The 20499-nt window shown below is 42.2% G+C and overlaps 1 protein-coding gene across 2 annotated transcripts in view; it reads right to left on the bottom strand.

Moving 5' to 3' along the window:
- Positions 1–245: 245 nt before the first annotated feature.
- Positions 246–20499, bottom strand: part of npdc1b (neural proliferation, differentiation and control, 1b) — a 56825-nt gene continuing 36571 nt past the window's right edge. For both annotated transcript variants that reach the window (XM_026322672.1, XM_026322673.1), the window contains exons 6-9: positions 11727–11802; positions 3054–3133; positions 2821–2920; positions 246–1249 (exon numbers count right to left, since the gene is read on the bottom strand). In XM_026322672.1, the coding sequence (XP_026178457.1) occupies positions 1178–1249; positions 2821–2920; positions 3054–3133; positions 11727–11802 (328 nt within the window). In that variant the 3' untranslated portion in view covers positions 246–1177. The remainder of the gene's footprint in view (positions 1250–2820; positions 2921–3053; positions 3134–11726; positions 11803–20499) is intronic.

Raw genomic sequence — 20499 nt, 5'->3', positions numbered from 1 at the left:
TTTTTGTATCTTTTGTACCTCATAAAGACTTGGTAGAACTAAAACATTGCCAGATTGCTTATAATAAAAAGCAAAGGTTACAGCTTTCTCCTTAATCCAACAATTGATTACAATTCTGTCAGTTCCATTTCAAATCTATTATGCACAACAAAAATAATGGGTAAAACATGTTTATAAAATTTGGACATCACTTCCTTTCTGAGGTTATCATTTCCAATCATTTCCATCAGTAGTAATCCTGCAAATGTAGTTAATAAGGAAACAATCTGTTCAAAACTTGAAACATCACCCAGGAATCTAGAGCAACATACTGAGTAAGATCTATTTCCTGTACACAGCAGCTACATATGGGTCATCACAAACCAGATACCATATGAACAGAATGGACTTGCTTTGTTTCAGAGTTGTAGGTAGGGAACTCAAAATTCTTAGAAATTATTTGAGTTCCTTAATTTAACATTGTGTGAGTGTTTATCTCTCTCTCTCTCATATTTACTCTCAGGTTTCAAACACAGTATCATCATTTCATGCGTAGAGCAACTAGACTGAGAACACAATAGCTACATAACATACTGATACAGATCTTGGTGCTGCTTGGAGGTGTTTTCATGGAATATTAAAATCACATTTCTCCTTAAAACTACTTAAATAGAACCAAATCCTGTAGTGAGACCTGTGAGTATTTACTGAAACATGGATAATAATGGAGACCTATCAGTTAACTGATACTATAGGAATACCTATACATAGTTCAGTGGCATTACATAACTGTCTCTGCACTGGACTTTCCTTTAATAACACAAGATAATAATATTCAATACAATTCTCTGCTACCTGATTAAAGTCAATTTGAGTTCTTATATATTGTCTTATTGTAATATTGTAAACAGAAAGAAAAAAAGAAAGATAACATATAAAATAACAGAATGTAGCTGTAGAATGGGTGATACTAGTCCCATAGTCAATCCTGCTTTAACCAAGAAACCAGGCCTGTGACTTCCTTTAAATGTCCATCAACACTTCATTCCTCTTCCTCCTCCATGCATATCCTCTCCATCCTGCCTATTACAAGGGTTGGTCTGAACACAACAATGGGTGTGGAGTTTGGATGTGTGTAAACTCAACTATCTGTCCACACAAGTGGTCCATTGGAGTGTGTATAGATGAATGCCCAAGTTTACTTGTGAAACCTCTGGGGGTAAAGGGTAGAGTCGTCAAACAGCGGGTTCTTCACCTCCATTTCCCCTGTCTAAAATACAGAGTGGAAACAATGCTGAGTAACATAGTAGATTATGTGGAGAATATGTTTTCTCTGCTATAACTATATTCAGGCTTGAACAAATATCACAAAACTGATATAGGGTACATCTCAAATCCTTTAATTGCATCCTTGTTTCACTCATGTGCATCTTTGTCTTAGTCCCGCCAATCAAATCTAACCCTAACCAGGAGGAATCAAGGAAACATTTGAAGAGACACAGGATTCATCAATATTTAATCAGAAGCAAACTGATTTCTGATTTCTGAAGTGGTGTGTTGCTCCATTCTCTAAATGCTAAAGTACAGTACAGTGTAGTATTGGGTTTGTGGTTAGAAAATTTCTTAACATGGTATTATATACATTTTTACAAACACAATAGGTTTAAAAGTTGTATCACTTCTATTGTATATACAAACCAATTTGTAGAACAATTTATAACTACATGATGCAATTTCTTCAGGAATTGCGTTGGGATTGCTGACTGCTGAAAAAATCTCGAGGCAAACTGCATCGCTGGCCGCTAAACAGCTGAAGCATGTTTTGAATTGCCTGATGTAGTTGGAATAATCAAGAACTATGAACTCTAGTGGGGGGGCTTTTATTTTGAAAGGACAAAGAGCTGCAGGAGACTCATGGGACCTTATACTAGAATCTGGACTTTATTTTGAATATTCCTTATACTTTTCAAAAAAGTAATATCGTCCTACCTGTAGACTTTTATTGTGAAAGTCTCACCATGTCCTGGGAGAAGACACCATGGCTGACATTAAAATTGGCCTCAATTGGTGCCTGAATCTGTATACGACCATTTTAAGATCATGTTGCCGTTTCAGGGCTTTTATTTTGAGAAAATGCTATAAAAAGGCATTTATTTTGAAAGGACAAAATGCTGCAGGAGACTCGTGGGACCTTATACTAGAATCAGGAGTTTATGTTGAATATTCCTTATACTTTACAAAATTGTAATATCTTCCTATTAATTACTGTAGACTTTTATTGTGAAAGTCCAAACATGGGCTGCTGGGAGACGACACCATGGCTGACATTTAAAACAGCCACAGAGTCACTTGCTCTAAATAACTGAGAATGGTCCCTATATGTAACAGCAGTGGACATTAGGCAGCCAGTCATTCTTAATTACCAACCACAGACTGCTTTGATCTCTCCTATTGCTTTGTGAGCTGTTGCTATGGTGACCTAAGCCCAGAGTGGGAGGGGGAGTGACAGTGACACAGTACTTTACACACGCAGAAAACAAAAGCTGAGAAAACTTCACCTATGGAAAAACTATAAAACCTATCAAAATATTTCTTTCACTAACAGTGAAGAGACTTCAACGAAGAGACTGATCCACTTTATATTACCACTGGTAACATAAAATAAATGTAGCTTTAAATTGAATTAATATTGTATTGTTAAATAAACACCTACATAAAATTAATGGCATTTGCCATAATGTTTTTCTTTAATTCTGGTTAAGAGTTTTGTACATGAGTATGCTGACCTTTTAATGATAAATTTTCAATAAAGGTGGAGATGATAATGCAGAGTTAACTCACAGGTGCCAACCCAGGACATTCATACACTGTAAAGTCTCCATCCTCATTTTCCTCATCTGTTGATGCTCCCGAGTCAGGAACTTTTAGCTCATTCCTGTGTCTGCAAATGACACACACACAGTCATTAGGCATTGAGTGGACAGCACAGATATGATGCGGCAGAGAAGGCAGAGAGGGTAGATAGATAAGGGGCCAGAAAAGATGAGCATGTCTGAGCAAGGAGGATGACTCACTTTTCCAGGGAGAGCATTTGCTGCTTCTGGTGCTGGTAGTGGTACATCTGGGCACTCTGGGCCAGCTTCTTGTCCCCAGGCTGGACACACCAAGGGGCAGAGAGGACAAGAGGAAGTCAGTGGTGTAGTGAAACATAAATATATATAGAACATGAATGTGTTTATTATGTGTGGTTTATGAATTATGAATATCATAAACCATCATAATTATTTCGTTGCACCAGATCCTTTGATGGTGGATCAACCAGTCAGTTAATTAACAATGCAGGATATCAGTCTACAATCTGAGGGAGAGTTCTCCTGATTCAGTGATGAGTTTACTGTGTGAAATAACAATGATGCCAGTCACAGATGCCTTTTTAAGATTTATTGAATTATTTACATAGGAGATACATGCTGTTTACATAGGGGTAAAGGAGGGAGAAGTGATCAGAGAAAATATGAAAATGAATTAACGAATAACACAGTATAACAGTATAAAAGTAGGTGGTTTGCAGTGGTGGAAAAGAAACCTTGAAATCAATTTTTGTTCTGTGTTTGAGTCTGAGATATAAACAGCTATTTAGAAGGAAGCTGTAGGTAACTATGGAGACCAACTGAGATCAGTGTGAGACAACCAGCACAGCCATGGATTACTTGTCTGACCTCAAGTTTACTGAGGCTCTGTCCGTTCCGCTGTGGGTTGGTCCGACTGCAGTCAGCTGGTGGGTTTCCACGAGAGATGTAGGTGTTCCCTGAAGTCCTCGGCTGCAGGTCTGGAGTCCGTTTGTTGCCTCAGAAAATCTAAGAAACTCTCTGGGTGTGTCTGTTTGTGTACTATCTTTGTGTCTCTTACTGCTCTGGGCACATCATTGTGGTCGACACGATGTCGTTGGTTCAGAAGGTGCTCCATCCTCGCTGGTGATTGGTTCACCGTCCTTTGACTGTGATTGTGCAGTCTCACTGGTCTGTGTGAATCAAAAGACTAATCTTTCCTTTAAGGGTTGTAAGTTTTTAAAGTTTTCTAAAATAAAACAATTTCTTTTTCCACCCAGCAAAGTTCAAACACATGACAAACTTAGGAACTAACCAAAGTCTATAGTTCAGCAACATAAAAGAGAGTCAGTAAAACTTCACATTTGTAAACAATTACATAGCTTCTATATCACACCACTGTCTGGCAGCAATGCTCTGTATAGTCTGGTCACACATGTTACATATTTAGCAATCAAAGCAGAAATATAACAAGAAGAACCTATAAGTAATTGTATAGGTTTCAGGTTGTCTGGGAGGAATAGTTTTAAGGTATTTAGGGCTAGGTGTGACCAGGGGGTGTCTATTTGTTCAGAAAGGTTCTCTTAGTAAGAGCCGGGAGTAAGAGCCACATGTTCAAGTTATACTTAAAGAACAGGCTTGTTTGTCCTGTTGGGGTGCTTCATTAATGGAACTGGCAACACTACTGACTACATAACATACATACATACAAATATTACATACGCACATTACATACATACACACATACATACATGCATACAGTACATGCACACACACGTGGACAAAAATGTTATTACCTTTACAATAAAGAAAAACCCACAATGGTGACTGAAATAACTTGAAACTGACAAAAGTAATAATAAACAAAAATTTACTGAAAATTAACTAATGAAAATTAAGACATTGCTTTTGAATCATGGTTCATCAGAGGCATTTAAAAAGTCACTCAAGTGGCCTTAACAAAAATGATGGTACCCTTTACTTAATATTTTGTTGCACAACCTTTTAAGGCAGTCACTGCAACCATGCGATTTCTTATAACTCTCAATGAGACTTCTGCACTTGTTGACAGGTATTTTGGCCCATTCCTCATGAGCAAACTGCTCCAGCTGTGTCAGGTTTGAAGAATGCCTTCTCCAGACTGCATGTTTCAGCTTTTTCCACACATGTTCAATAGGATTTCGATCAGGGCTCATAGAAGGCCATTCAGAATAGTCCAATGTTTTGTTCTTAGGTAATCTTGAGTGTTTTTAGCTGTGTGTTTTGGGTCATTATCCTAATGCACTCACAGGGGTGCACAATCCAGTGTCTTCATGTGCCGGTCCCAAGTCCGGGTAAATGCAGAGGGTTGTGTCAGGAAGGGCATCCGCCATAAAATATGAGACAAATGAAACATGCAAATCACAAATATGACTTCCATACCAGATCGGTCGTGGCCCGGGTTAACGACGACCGTCACTGGTACCGCTGACCTACAAGCTGCCAGTGGAAATTGAACTACTGTTGGTCGAAAAGGGGGAGGAGGAAGGCATGTTCATGGGCAAAGAGAGAAGAGGAAGGGCAGGAGTGTAGGACTTAGAGTAGAGACTTTGTCAGGGAAATCTAGAGAGTTGGCTGATATGTTGGAGAGAAGAAAGGTGGATATCTTGTGTGTTTTCAGGAGACCAGGTGAAAAGGTAGCAAGGCCTATAGATTAGGAGCAGGGTTCAAGCTGTTTTATTATGGTGTGGATGGAAAGAGGAATGGAGTAGGAGTTATCCTGAAGGAGGATTTTGCTAGGAATGTTCCGGAGGTGAAGAGAGTGTCTGAAGCTGGAAGATGAAGGTGTGATGTTGAATGTTGTCAATGGTTATGCCCCACAGGTAGGATATGAGTTAGAAAAGAAGGAGAAATTCTGGAGGGAGATGGATGAGGTGATCCTGGGTATCCCTAGTGGTGAGAGAGTGGTGATTGGGGCAGACTTCAACAGACATGTTGGTGAGGGAAACAGAGGTGACGAGGAAGTGATGGGTAAGTTGGGTATGCAGGACAGGAATGCAGAAGGACAGATGGTGGTAGACTTCAAAAAGGATGAAAATGGCTGTAGTTAACACATTTTTCCAGAAAAGGGAGGAGCATAGGTGACCATATAAGAGTGGAGGCAGGAACACACAAGTTGATTACATCTTGTGCAGACGTTCCAACCTGAAAGAGATCAGTGACTGCAAAGTAGTGGCTGGTGAGAGTGTAGCCAGACAGCATAGGATGGTGGTGTGTAGGATGACTCTGGTGGTGAGGAAGATGAAGAGGACAAGGGCAGAGCAGAGGACCAAGTGGTGGAAGTTGAAAAAGGAAGAGTGTTGTGTGGCTTTCAGGGAGGAGCTGAAACAGGCTCTAGGAGGTCAGGAGGTTCTTCCAGATGACTGGACAGCTAGAGCTAAAGTGATCAGGGAGACAGGTAGGAGGGTACTTGGTGTGTCATCTGGAAAGAGGAAAGCAGATAAGGAGACTTGATGGTGGAATGAGGAAGTTCAGGAGTGTGTTAAGAGGAAAAGGTTAGCTAAGAAGAAGTGGGACACTGAGAGGACAGAAGAGAACAGACAGGAGTACAGGGAGATGCAGCGTAAAGTGAAGGTAGAGGTGGCAAAGGCCAAACAAAGGGCGTATGTATGATAGGTTGGACACTAAGGAGGGAGAGGTGGATTTGTACAGGTTGGCAAGGCAGGGAGACAGAGATGGGAAGGATGTGCAGCAGGTTAGGGTGATTAAGGACAGGGATGGAAATGTGTTGTCAGGTGCCTCAAGTGTGATGGAAAGATGGAAGGAATACTTTGAAGAGTTGATGAATGAGGAAAATGTTAGAGAGCACAGAGTAGAAGAGGTGACTGTTGTGGAGCAGGAAGTAGCAAAGATGAGTAGGGATGAAGTGAGGAAGGCGTTGAAGAGGATGAAGAGTGTAAAGGCAGTTGGTCCTGACGATATACCTGTGGAGGTATGGAAGTGTTTAGGAGAGGTGGCAGTAGAGTTTTTGACTGGGCTACTTAACAAGATCTTGGAGAGTGAGAGGATGCCTGAGGAATGGAGGAGAAGTATACTGGTGCCCATCTTTAAGAACAAGGGAGACGTGCAGAGTTGTGGAAACTACAGAGGAATAAAGCTGATGAGTCACACAATGAAGTTATGGGAAAGAGTAATGGAGGCTAGGCTGAGGTCAGAAGTTAGCATTTGTGACCAGCAGTATGGTTTCATGCCAAAAAAGAGTACCATAGATGCAGTATTTGCTTTGAGAATGCTGATGGAGAAGTACAGAGAAGGCCAGAAGGAGCTGCATTGTGTCTTTGTAGATTTGGAAAAAGCGTATGACAGAGTGCCAAGAGAGGAGCTGTGGTTTTGTATGAGGAAGTCTGGAGTGGCAGAGAAGTATGTTCGAGTGGTGCAGGACATGTATGAGAGCTGAAAGACAGTGGTGAGGTGTGCTGTAGGGGTGACAGAGGAGTTCAAGGTGGAGGTGAGACTGCACCAAGGATTGGCTTTGAGCCGCTTCTTGATTGCTGTGGTTATGGACAGGCTGACAGATGAGGTTAGAATCTCTGTGGACCATGATGTTTGCAGACGACATTGTCATCTGTAGTGAGAGCAGGAAGCAGGTGGAGGAAAATCTAGAGAGGTGGAGGTTTGCTCTGGAAAGGAGAGGAATGAAGGTTAGCCGCAGTAAAACAGAGTACATGTGTGTAAATGGGAGGGACTCAAATAGAACGGTGAGGTTAGAGGGAGTAGAGGTGAAGAAGGTGGAGGATTTTAAGTACCTAGGGTCAACAGTCCAGAGCAACGGAGAGTGTGGAAAAGAAGTGAAGAGACGTGTGCAAGCAGGTTGGAACGGGTGGAGGAAAGTGTCAGGTATGATGTGTGACAAAAGAGCGTCAGCAAGAATGAAAGGAAAGGTGTACAAGACAGTGGTGAGACCAGCAATGTTGTATGGTTTTGAAACAGTGGCACTGAGAAAAAGGCAGGAGGCAGAGCTGGAGGTAGCAGAGCTGAAGATGTTGAGGTTCTCTCTGGGAGTGATGAGGATGGATAGGATCAGGAATGAGTACATCTGAGGGACAGCTCATGTTAGATGTTTTGGAAAAAAAGCCAGGGATGATTGAGATGGTTTGGACATGTTCAGAGGAGGGACAGTGAATACATTGGTAAAAGGATGCTGAGATTAGAGCTGCCAGGAAGGAGGCCTAGAGGAAGACCAAATAGGAGGTTCTTGGATGTAGTGAAGGAGGACATGAGGATAGTTGGTGTGGGTGAGGAGGATACAGGGGATAGAGTTAAATGGAGGCAGATGATTCGCTGTGGCGACCCCTGAAGGCCGAAAGGAAAAGAAGTTTTGGGTCATTATCCTGTTGGAGGACCCATGACCTATGTCAGACCAAGCTTTCCGACAATGGGCAGCACATTTTGCTCCAGAATGCCTTCATAGTCTTGAGATTTCATTGTACCCTGTACAGATTCAAGACAACCTGTGCCAGATGCAGCCAAACAGCCCCAAAATATAACTGAGCCTCCTCCATGATTCACAGTAGGTACAGTATTCTTTTCTTTGTTTCAAATGTTTCATTTTTGCGTCTGTCAACATAGAGTTATGTGACTTGCCAAAAAGCTCCAGTTTTGTCTCATCTGTTCAAAGGACATTCTCTCATAAGCTTCATAGCTTGTCAATATGCATTTTGGCAAATTCCAGTCTTGCTTTTTTATGCTTTGCTTTCAGCAGTGGAGTCCTTCTCAGTCATCTTCCATTAAGTCCACTTAGGCTCAAACAGCGACGGATGGTGCGATGATTATTATTCTTATTATCCGTCTCTTCAATTTGTCAGCAATTTTCCTCTTATGGCCACATCCAGGGAGGTTGGCTACAGTCCTGTGGACCTTAAACTTCTGAATATGTGCAACTGTAGTCACAGGAACATCAAGCTGCTTGGAGATGGTCTTATACCATCGTTTTTTTAAGGCCAGTTTCATTAGTTTTTTTTTTTTAAATTCATCTGTTCAACCACAATTCAAAAGCAATGACTGGTTTTTATTAGTACATTTTCCGTAAATTTTTTATTTATTATCACTTTTGTCAGTTTGAAGTTATTTCAATGACCATTGTGGGTTTTTGGGTTTTTCTTTTTTTAAAGGAAGGGTATCCACAATTTTGTCCACATGTGTACATACATATTATACATACATACATACATTGATTATATGCAGTGGTGGACAAAGTACTCAACTTCATTGCTTGAGTCACATATTACTCCAATACAAGTAAAAGTTAAAGTCCTGAGTATGTGCTTTCAAAAATACTAAAGTATTCAAAGTACTTTAAAAAAATTTTTTTAATGTTTTTTTCATAATTCATTTTCAAATGAGTGCAGTCAAGAGTCTTTCTCACACTGTAGTTATTTGCATTATTTGTGCTAGTTCACTGGATTGAATATTACATATAGTTCAGAACAACTAGAGATGTGTTTGTTGAGAATCAGTAAATGGGAAACAAGAGGAAACTTTCTTTACTTACTTTTCACCTCAGTTGGCTCCTCTCGATGTGGAGGAACTGTGGCTCTACTCCGAGCTCCTCACGGGTGCCCGAGCTCCTCACCCTATCTTTAAGGGAGTGCCCCGCCACCCTGTGGAGGAAGCTCATTTCGGCCACATGTATCTGAGATCTTGTCCTTTTCGTCATGACCATAGGTGAGGGTAGGAATGTAGATTGACCAGTAAATCGAGAGCTTCGCCTTTTGGCTCAGCTCCTTCTTCACCACAACAGACTGGTGCGTCGCATATACCTGTCTATACATGATCAATCTGTCAATCTCACATTCCGTCCTTCCCTCACTCGTGAACAAGATCCCAAGATACCTAAACTTCTCCACCTGAGGCAGGATCCCTCCCCTGACCCCTCAGAACTAGGTCTAAAAGTAGCAATGAAAATTAGTAAATGATTAAATAGCAAAATATCACCAGAATGTGCCACTATACAAAATCTAATATAGTGAATAAAAATTAGTGTTATTTTACATCACTTTTCAGCAGTCACTATGATTTGAAGACAGAGGTGGCACAGTTTCAATTAAATCAAATACAATCTTTTTATTAAACATTGCTACAGCAAGCCTAAGCAAAGTTAGTACTTATATTTTTTTAAGTATTGAATATCAGACAGAGACATTAGAAAAACTAGAGACATGTAAACAAACTGAAATGAAACCAGGTCAAAATCAGGTCTAACTCAGGACTCATGTTAGCAATATTAAACCAGTACAAAACAAAGACTAAACCAGGACTAGACCAGGACTAAACCAAGACTGCCACACACAGCACAATCTGCCTTATCTGAGCGCGATGTAACGGGTATGGAAACACCAGTGGGACAAACCTTCTTTTTCTTCTTCTTGACCGGTCGCAACCAGTGTTCAAAGGTCACCAAATACCACCAAATGTACTGGAGTGTGTATCTTTAGGGTGTGTAAGTGGGACAAAGTGTGTAAGTGGGACCAATCACACGCAAACAAGAAAACTTAATGAGCACGGTCAATTGTCTTTCGGTTTTAAGACAATTTCTCCGCAAAAGTAATGAGTAACAAGTGCCTTTATAGAAATTTAGTGGAGTAAAACGTATTTTATTTATCTTTCAAATGTAGTGGAGTAAAAGTAATGTTTCCCCAAAAAATACTACTCAAGTACAAATTCTCAAAAACTGTACTTAAGTACAGTACTCGAGTAAATTTACTTTATTGTCCACCTCTGATTACACACATTACATACATACATACATAACATACATGCATTGCATACACACATTACATACATACATGAGATATTTTCATATAGTTGGGTATAAAAGAATGTTCCTTTCCTTGTATAGGTAAAAAGTGAGGCCACAGTTTTAAGTGCAGATTTGCAAATTTTGTAGCTGCTATTAACAACAGTTTAATTTTTAATCTCTATTAACAGGTTCGTGTCACTAATACTGGCACAATATTAGTTACTAAAATGATGACAATGTCTGAGAAATACATTGCATGCATTTGTTTTAGTAGTAACCTCTATACTGGTTAGCATTATGAAGTTACCCTGTAGCTGAACAAGTTGAACACAATTATCAGACATTAGAGCGTAGTAGTTTTCTGTATAACTACAATTAAAAATATCAGTGTTTAACAAACATTTATGGTTTTGTTCGGAGTATAAAGAATTTTACCAGTTTTTTATCTTGCAAATATACTCATTTGCCCCTTTTCCATTACCCAGTTTTAGCTCCACTCTACTCAACTTGGTTTAGGTCATTTTCCATTATAATGGAGTACCACCTCAACGTGGGCGGGGCTGTCATAGTAAAAGTGAAACATTTACACCTCCTAGAAGGACCACGTTGTTGTTTTGGAGTAGTGCTAGCCATTTGCCTCGCTAAAGACAATAAAAACAGAAAAAAAAAAACGGTCACTGTTGCCGGTTTTTCAAAAATGCCAGGTTTTTGATTCTCCTGTTGGACGCGTAATGGAAAAGCAGAAAAGCAACGTGGCAACATCCACAAAATGGTGACTGAATTGGCTTCATTGTCACTATGGGTGACACTGTGTAGGTCCACTCCCTAAACAGCATCAATGTGTTGGATGCGGTTGGACGTGGAGCTCATGACTCAGTGATGTCACTCCCTGTCCAATCAGTGGCCTGAAGTCTGTTGATGTCGCATTTTAGTATCAGTTCAGCTTGCTTAGAAAATCAGCGGAGGACATACTAAAAAAGTGCTGTGAGTGAGATAGTAGTACCTGCTTCCAGGTACTATCTCCTAATGGAAAACCCCAAAAAACCAAGTTGAGTCGAGTTGAGTTAAGTAATGCTAGCGGAAAAGCCCCAATTGTGAGTTGCTTTCCTAACACTGTGTCACTACCCAGGATTTCTACTCACCAAATTCTCAAAGGTTTGGGTTCTGATTAATCCATAGGCAGGGTACTCCATCTTCTTAGTTATACCTTTCTGCAATCTGTAATAAAAAAGTGGCAATACTGAGAAGCAGTTGTCAGGATAGGAGGTATACAGTACTCTGGGACATTTTAAAACTGTACACTTATGTAGGAGTAGTCTTTTTTTTTAGTTGTTTTGTTTTTACGCGACTGGAGGGCGCTTAAGGTATTTATGTTCTTAAATTTGACATAGTGGGGGGTGAAGAAGAGGGGCAAAGAAGGTCAAACAAATTTTTTTACCATTGTGATGGACTTCAGTAGCTGGATGCTTTTATTTCAATATCGTTTGTTGTTTAAATTTTTGAAGATAATAAATGGATGGGAATATCCAATTTTATTCTTATTTAAAGTATGGAAATTGCATATTACTGCCAATGTATTCAAGTACAAACAACATGTCAAAACCAAGAATGTAAGATGGACCATCATTCACCTACACCTTAAAGTCAAAAAGTTTGACCAAATGGAGCTGTTTTGATGTGCTGAGCTTTAATCAATGGACTGAACTGGATCAAATTGGAGACTAAAGGTCAAGTCTACTGATCTACAAGTAGAGATTCGTGTTGATAATTTGTTTGAAGGCAATGACTGCATTCGAAACGGTGTTTTGAATTTCGTTGTGGATTACTGCGGTGGATGTGTATTGCAGGAGTGGATGTTCACAGGAAGACCAGCACAAGAGGATGCCAGTATTTCTTCATTCGCAGAATGAATAAGCAGTGGAATGTTAAGGTATGAGTTGTGATCACATTATTAAGAAGCTTGAGCTATCATCAAACTGACTTGAAAACTTATATGGCCATTTAAAAAAACAAAAGGTGTGTGTGCACAGTAAACAAAGCGGTGTTTGATAGGTTTTTTTTGTTTGTTCATGTTTACAACGTTTGTAAAGCTTATGTATATGTTGTGAACAAGCAGAGTGTTTATTAAGGCCTAAAATGGCGGCTGAAAGTGAAACACATGGGTGTAAAATGACAGATCCTGGTGAGGATCAAATGCAAGTTGCAGAGGGCAATGGTAAAGTTCACCAAACGGTTAAAAAACGTCATATTAAATTTACTACATAAGGGTTGTTCCTTATACTTGATAAACCCTCAAAAACAGAGAAAATCAAAGTTTGAAAGGGCTGCACATCTTAAAAGAACACTGATCTTATGGTTAGTGATTATTTTGAAAGGGACGTTAAAACCACTTTTAATAAGTTTACAACCCAGTGCAATGAAACACATCAGTCTTTGCTAGTTTTATTACCGAATGAAGAGAAACACGCAACAACACAACAAAGCCAAATCATTATGGGCTGATGAGTTTTCTGTTGTTATAAACAGCTAGAACATCAAGAGGAAAATCAGAATGCTGATAGTGAAATTAACCCTAACGCCAGTAATTATATTGATTGAAACTTGGGTGCATAGTCATATGACAAACCGACACAGTAGTTCAAGTTACACCAAATCGAAGTCCTTTGTTGAACAAGTGTGCATTCAGGTGGAGGCTGAAAGAGCTGCTCTTGTTGCACGTGCAAATCTTTGAAAGATAGGCATTAGCAGCCTTCACTGCCAAGTAATCTGTCCTCAAAACGCATGAGCAACAAGCCCCTGAGTGTGATATCAGATTTAATAGAATCTTATGTTAACAAAAGAGAAAAACTCAAATCAACTGCTTCATTTCTTGGTCCTGATTTGAATAAACCACCAAAGACTACATCACATTCAATGCAGATCCTTTGTAATTCAGTTGATTTAGGAAAGCTTTTCAGTTTTGTGTGGAAGACCAGACAAACAACAAAGGAGACTGCAGATTTTCTAGATAGGTATACTAAAGGATGTCCAAAAGAAACTGTTTGCAGGTGCATGAACATGACCGGAAAGGGCATATCGAAGAGCTAAAACCATGCTATAGCAGCATTTTGGAGATGATCATCTGGTATCTGCTGCCTACATTGAGAAAGTGGCCAGTGGTTAAAGGAGAAGATGTGATAGATCTTCAAGAGTATGCTGATTTTTTTGCATGGTTGCTGTAATCAAATGTCGGACACACAGTACTTAACAGGAACTGGACATGCCAGCCAATATGTGAACAGTAGTTCTAAAACTTCCATTCAAGCTGAGGGAAAATTGGAGAAATCATCTCTGATCCATTCTTTGGATGTGTCCAGAATGTAAATAAGGCAATCATCAATAAGCAAAAGGATGCAAGCAATTGGAACCCACAATCTCTTTCAAAACCAAAGCTTAAAGGAAACGATTTTGCTACTACCATTACTGACCCAGAGTCAAGGAAGTGAAGGTAAAGAAAAGAAGAGATCACGAGATGGTACCAAGTGTACCAACAGTAAGCAATAGAGTAGTATCAGCATAGGCATGTAATCATACTGGGGCCGGGAATAATGATGGCATCCTTCCTATGCTTCCAGTACAAGTTAACTCAACAATGAGAAACAAAGTCATCCAGACTTATGCTTTTTATAGATACAGACAGTACTTCTACATTTTGCTCAGAGTTTGATAAGAAGGTTGAATCTAAATGGACAAATGACAAGATTGAAGTAAGACATTGCTTATGATGAGTCCTAAGTCAACTGTCTCAAGCTATGTTATAAATAATTTGGAGTGTTCAGGCCTCACTAGAGAGGAGTTTAGGCTACCAGAGGTCTACCCACAAAAGAAGATGCCTGTGAGCCCAGCTAACAGTATCAAAAGGGATGACTTAGCTGAGTGGCCATTTCTTGATGTTGTTCACATTCCACACATTCAAACCAATGTAGTTATTGATTGGTACCAATGCCTCTAATTTACTTAAGCCTTAGCCTTTACTCAAAAAGCCTAGTCTTGATCCAGGAGTCTTGGCTAATTATAGACCAATATCCAACCTGCCATTTATTTCTAAAATCCTAGAAAAAGCTGTTCCTAAGCAGCTATCAGACCACTTACACAGGAATGAACTATTTGAAGATTTCCAATCAGGATTTAGAGCACATCATAGTACAGAAACAGCACTGTTGAAAGTTACCAACGATCTTCTCTTAGCCTCAGATAATGGACTTGTTTTGATACTTGTCCTCCTAGACCTTAGTGCTGCATTCGACACTATTGACCACAACATCTTATTACAGAGACTGGAGCATGTGATTGGTATCAGAGGAACAGCGTTAAAGTGGTTCCAATCCTATTTATCGGACAGATTCCAGTTTGTTCATGTCCATGATGAACCTTCCACACGAACAAAAGTTAGTTATGGAGTTCCACAAGGTTCTGTGCTAGGACCGATTCTGTTCACCCTGTACATGCTTCCTTTAGGATATGTCATTAGGAAGCACTCTGTTAATTACCACTGCTATGCAGATGACACTCAGTTATATCTATCTATTAAACCTGTTAACACAAACCAGTTAACCAGACTTCAAGCCTGTCTAACTGACATAAAGGCCTGGATGACCAGTAATTTTTTACTTTTAAACTCAGAGAAAACAGAAGTCATTATATTTGGGCCAAAAAATCTCAGAAATAACTTTTCTAAAATTATAGCTACTCTAGATGGCATAGCCCTGGCCTCCAGCACTACTGTAAAAAACCTTGGAGTTATTTTTGACCAGGACATGTCCTTTAACTCACACATAAAACAAATCTCTAGAACTGCATTCTTTCACCTGCGCAAATACTCTTCTATCCCCCTTTTCCAAAATAGGTCTGAGAGGTATTGGACCTGCCTCTACCTTCTTCTTGCATACTGTTTTTTTTTTTTTTTTTTGTCAAACAGTCCATGTAGCAGGATTGGCTTTTTCCTCATAATAGGAAGATGGTTAGGGATGAGGGGCTCTAAATCGTTCAGATCCTCTTGTAATGGGTCTATCATTTCGAATGGCCTTGACTTCACACCGAAAGGTGTGTAATCCCTCATCATCTAATGTTTGTTGATGCAGAACTGAAGTCAACACATATCATCAATTTTATGATTCATTCCCATGCCCCTGCATAATGTAAAGCCATAGGTGGATTTAAATTCCACTTGATGGCTTTGTGCGCTAAAGTTGTCTGGATCTTGCTTTGATTTAATTCTGATAGCACTTTCCTTAATTCCTTTTCTGCGCCAATATAGTTCCATTGTCAGACCTTATATGAGATACTTAATGCATTGCGCAGCTGTATATGCAGAAGAGTTTAACCCTCTGGGGTCTAAGGGTGTTTTGGGGTCCTGGACAAGTTTTAACATGCTCTGACATTTGTGCTTTTTTCAGTTGCTTTTAAATATATTAATGGCTAAAGTCTGATAACACTGTAATCAGCACAAACTGGGCTACAATAATATGTGAGCAGCATGTTTATACATGATTGTGTTTTTGAGAAAGTGTTTATGCATGGTTAGTGATAAACTAAAATTTTTCAAGTCACTGTAGTAAGGATATAAAACACATATAGAACAGTAGTTCATATGACTTGAGAACTGGATGTTGTAGCCTTCAAAATGATGTGAAAATCATCTTGTTCACTCATTCATAGAAAACAAAATACACTGATTTAAATTTTCTAAGACACTGTTTTTGTAGAAAGGGCATATGCAAGAAGGCATGCCTGATCATGAATAATCATGTGATTCACCTCAGAAGACAAAGACCCGCATAATGAGCCTTTTCAGTCAGGAATATGGCTGAGAGGGATTTACTGCAATGCAGATGCAAACGTTCGTCACCTCAGTCTCGTTATTCTTCTGACGAGGAAGTAAACTTTTTGTTGCAGTCCAGAACCATCCAAAATGCTTCTTCACCCGCATAGCGTGTCATCATCCAAATGCACAAAAAAGTAAATTCTATGATGAAGCTTGACGTTTTATGCCATTTCTCAGGGGCATGCACATAATTACCTGGCTCACCTTAGATTATTTTCATGCGCTCAGTGTGAGGCGGGATCACACATTTCTAGCCTTCTATGTATATATCTGTCATCTCTCTTCACAGACACGTAAATAAAACAACCTGAATCTCAGCGAATACTTGCCTCAAAAACATGAGAAATATATATGTAGAAAGCTTGAAAAGTCTTCTTTTAAATGAAACAATCCAAGTCAAAAACAAATAATCTCTTTTTAGGTAATCTGTATGAAAGTAAGGAGCGGCACGGTTTCTCCTGTCTCACCTCTTTATAACTGATGTGATCCCGCCTCGCACTGAGCTCACTGTTCATATGGAAATAATTTGAGGTGAGCCAAGTAGTTCTGTGCATGCCCCTGAGAAATCACATAAAACATCAACCTTCATCATAGAATTACTCAAAACAAAACAAAATGTGTCTTAGATAATTTAAATGAATGTATTTTTTTCTGTGAATGAGTGAACAAGATGACTTTCACATCATTTGGAAGCACACACACTAGGCTACAAGATGCAGTTCTCAAAAGTCTTGTGAACCAATGTTCTGTATGTGTTTTATGGTCTTATTTCAGTGACTTATTAGTCAGATTAGTTTAGTTAGTTAGTACTTAGTTTTTCATTAACCATGCATAAACGCTGTTTTCTCAAAAACACAACCATGTATAAACATGCTGCTCACATATTATTGTAGCCCAGTTTGTGCTGATTACAGTGTTATCAGACTTTAGCCATTAATATGTTAAAAAGCAACTGAAAAAAGCACAAATGTCAGGGAAAGTCAACACTTGTCCAGGGCCCAAAACACCCTTAGACCCCAGAGGGTTAATTCACACAAAACAAATCTCTAGAACTGCCTTCTTTCATCCATCCATCCATCCATCTTCTACCGCTTATCCGGGGCCGGTTCGCGGGAGCAGTAGCCGAATCAGGGATACCAAGACTTCCTTCTTCCTGGAAACTTCTTCCAGCTCTTCCGTGGGGACAACGAGGCGTTCCCAGGCCAGCCGGGAGACATAGTCCCTCCAGCGTGTCCTGGGTCTTCCCCGGGGCCTCCTTCCGGTGGGACATGCCCGGAACACCTCCCCATGAAGGCGCCCAGGAGGCATCCGAAACAGATGCCCGAGCCACCTCCGAGCTCCTCCCGGGTGACCGAGCTCCTCACCCCATCTCTAAGGGAGCGCCCGGCCACCCTGCGGAGGAAGCTCATTTCAGCCGCTTGTATCCGCGATCTCGTTCTTTCGGTCATGACCCAGAGCTCATGACCATAAATGAGAGTAGGAACGTAGATTGACCGGTAAATCAAGAGCTTCCCCTTCCGGCTCAGCTCCTTCTTCACCACAACGCACCGATCGCATTACTGCTGCCGATGCCCCGATCCGTCTGTCAATCTCACGTTCCGTCCTTCCCTCACTCGTGAACAAGACCCCGAAATACTTAAACTCCTCCACTTGAGGCAGGATCTCTCCCCTGGCCTGGAGATGGCAAACCACCTTTTTCCGGTTGAGTACCATGGCCTCGGACTTGCTGATTCTCATCCCAGCCGCTTCACACTCGGTTGCAAACCGCCCCAGCGAACATTGGAGATCCTGGCTCGATGGAGCCAACAGGACAACATCATCTGCACAAAGCAAAGATGAAATCCTGTGGTCCCCGAACTGGACTCCCTCCGGCCCCTGGCTGCGCCTAGAAATTCTGTCCATAAAAGTAATGAACAGAACCGGTGACAAAGGGCAGCCCTGCCGGAGTCCAACGTGTACTGGGAACAGGTCTGACTTACAACCGGCAATGCGAATCAAGCTCCTGCTCCGTTTGTACAGAGACCGGATAGCCCCCAGCAAAGAGCCCCGGACCCCATACTCCTGGAGCACCTCCCACAGGATGTCACGAGGGACCCGGTCGAATGCCTTCTCCAAGTCCACAAAACACATGTGGACTGGTTGGGCAAACTCCCATGAACCCTCGAGCACCCTCGAGAGTGTGTAGAGCTGGTCCAGTGTTCCACGCCCAGAATGGAAACCGCATTGTTCCTCCTGGCTCCGAGGTTCGACCACCGGCCGGATCCTCCTCTCCAGCACCCTGGCATAGACCTTCCCCGGGAGGCTGAGGAGTGTGATCCCTCCGGTCCCCCTTCTTAAAAAGAGGAACCACCACCCCATTCTGCCAATCCAGGGGTACTGTCCCCGAACGCCACGCGATGTTGCACAGGCGTGTCAGCCATGACAGCCCAACAACATCCAGAGACTTGAGGTACTCGGGACAGATCTCATCCACCCCCGGTGCTTTGCCACAGAGGAGCTGCCCAACTACCTCAGTGACTTCAGCTTGGGTGATGGATGGATCAGCCTCTGATGCCCCAGCCCCTGCTTCCCTTATGGAAGACGTGTTGACGGGATTGAGGACATCCTCGAAGTATTCCTTCCACCGTCCGACAATATTCCAGTCGAGGTCAGCAGCTCACCACTTCCACTGTAAACAGTGTTGGTAGAGCACTGCTTCCCCCTCCTGAGGCGCCGGAGCACGCTTGGCCCTGCGGTACCTGTCAGCTGCTTCGAAAGTCCCACAAGCCAACCAAGCTCGGTAGGACTCCTTCTTCAGCTCGACGGCATCCCTTACCTCCGGTGTCCACCACCGGTTCGGGGATTGCCACCACGACAGGCACCCGAAACCATACGGCCACAGCTCCCAGCCGCCGCGTCGACAATGGAGGTGGAAAACATGGTCCATTCGGACTCAATGTCCCCAGCCTCCCCCGGGATCTGGTAGAAGCTCTCTCGGAGGTGTGAGTTAAAGACCCCTCTGACACTGGGTTCGGCCAAACATTCCCAACAGACCCTCATAGTACGTTTGGGCCTGCCAAGTCTGTCCCGCTTCCTCCTCCGCCAGCGAATCCAACTCACCACCAGGTGGTGATCAGTTGACAGCTCTGCCCCTCTCTTCACCCGAGTGTCCAAGACATACGGCCGAAGGTCAGATGACACGACTACAAAGTCGATCATTGACCTCCGGCCTAGGGTGTCCTGGTGCCATGTGCACTGATGGACACCCTTATGCTTGAACATGGTGTTCGTTATGGACAAACTGTGACTAGCTCAGAAGTCCAACAACAGAACACCACTCGGGTTCGTATCGGGGAGGCCGTTCCTCCCAAATCACACCCCTCCAGGTTTCACTGTCGCTGCCCACGTGAGCGTTGAAGTCCTCCAACAGAATTGTGGAGTCCCCGGTAGGAGCACCTTTCAGCACCCCCCCAAGAGACTCCAAAAAGGCCGGGTACTCAGCACTGTTGTTTTGCCCATAAGCCGAAACAACAGTGAGAGACCTATCCCCAACCCGAAGGCGCAGGGAAACGACCCTTTCACTCTGGGGGGAAAACTCCAACACGTTGCGGCTGAGCTGGGGAGCTATGAGCAAGCCCATACCAGCTCGCCGCCGCTCACTGCGAGCAACTCCAGAGTAGAAGAGAGTCCAGCCCCTCTCAAGGAGCTGGGTTCCAGAGCCCAGGTTGTGCGTGGAGGTGAGCCCGACTATCTCTAGTCGGTACCGCTCAACCTCCCGCACAAGCTCAGGCTCCTTCCCCCCCAGTGAGGTGACATTCCATGTCTAGAGAGCCAGTTTCAGCATCCAGGGATTGGGTCGCCGAGGTCCCCGTCCTCGACCACTGCCCGATCCACTATGCACCGGCCCCTTATGCATCCTCCTGCGGGTGGTGGGTCCACAGAAGGACGGCCCCATGTCACTCTTTCAGGCTTTGCCCGGCTGGGCCCCATGGGGGGAGACCCAGCCACCAGGCGCTCGCCTACGAGCCCGAACCCCAGGCCTGGCTCCAGGGTGGGGCCCCGGCTTCGCCATG

The sequence above is a fragment of the Mastacembelus armatus genome, chromosome 9 (assembly GCF_900324485.2).
Source record: "Mastacembelus armatus chromosome 9, fMasArm1.2, whole genome shotgun sequence".
In the NCBI taxonomy this organism is placed as follows: domain Eukaryota; kingdom Metazoa; phylum Chordata; class Actinopteri; order Synbranchiformes; family Mastacembelidae; genus Mastacembelus; species Mastacembelus armatus.
This window is presented reverse-complemented; position numbering and strand designations above follow the sequence as displayed.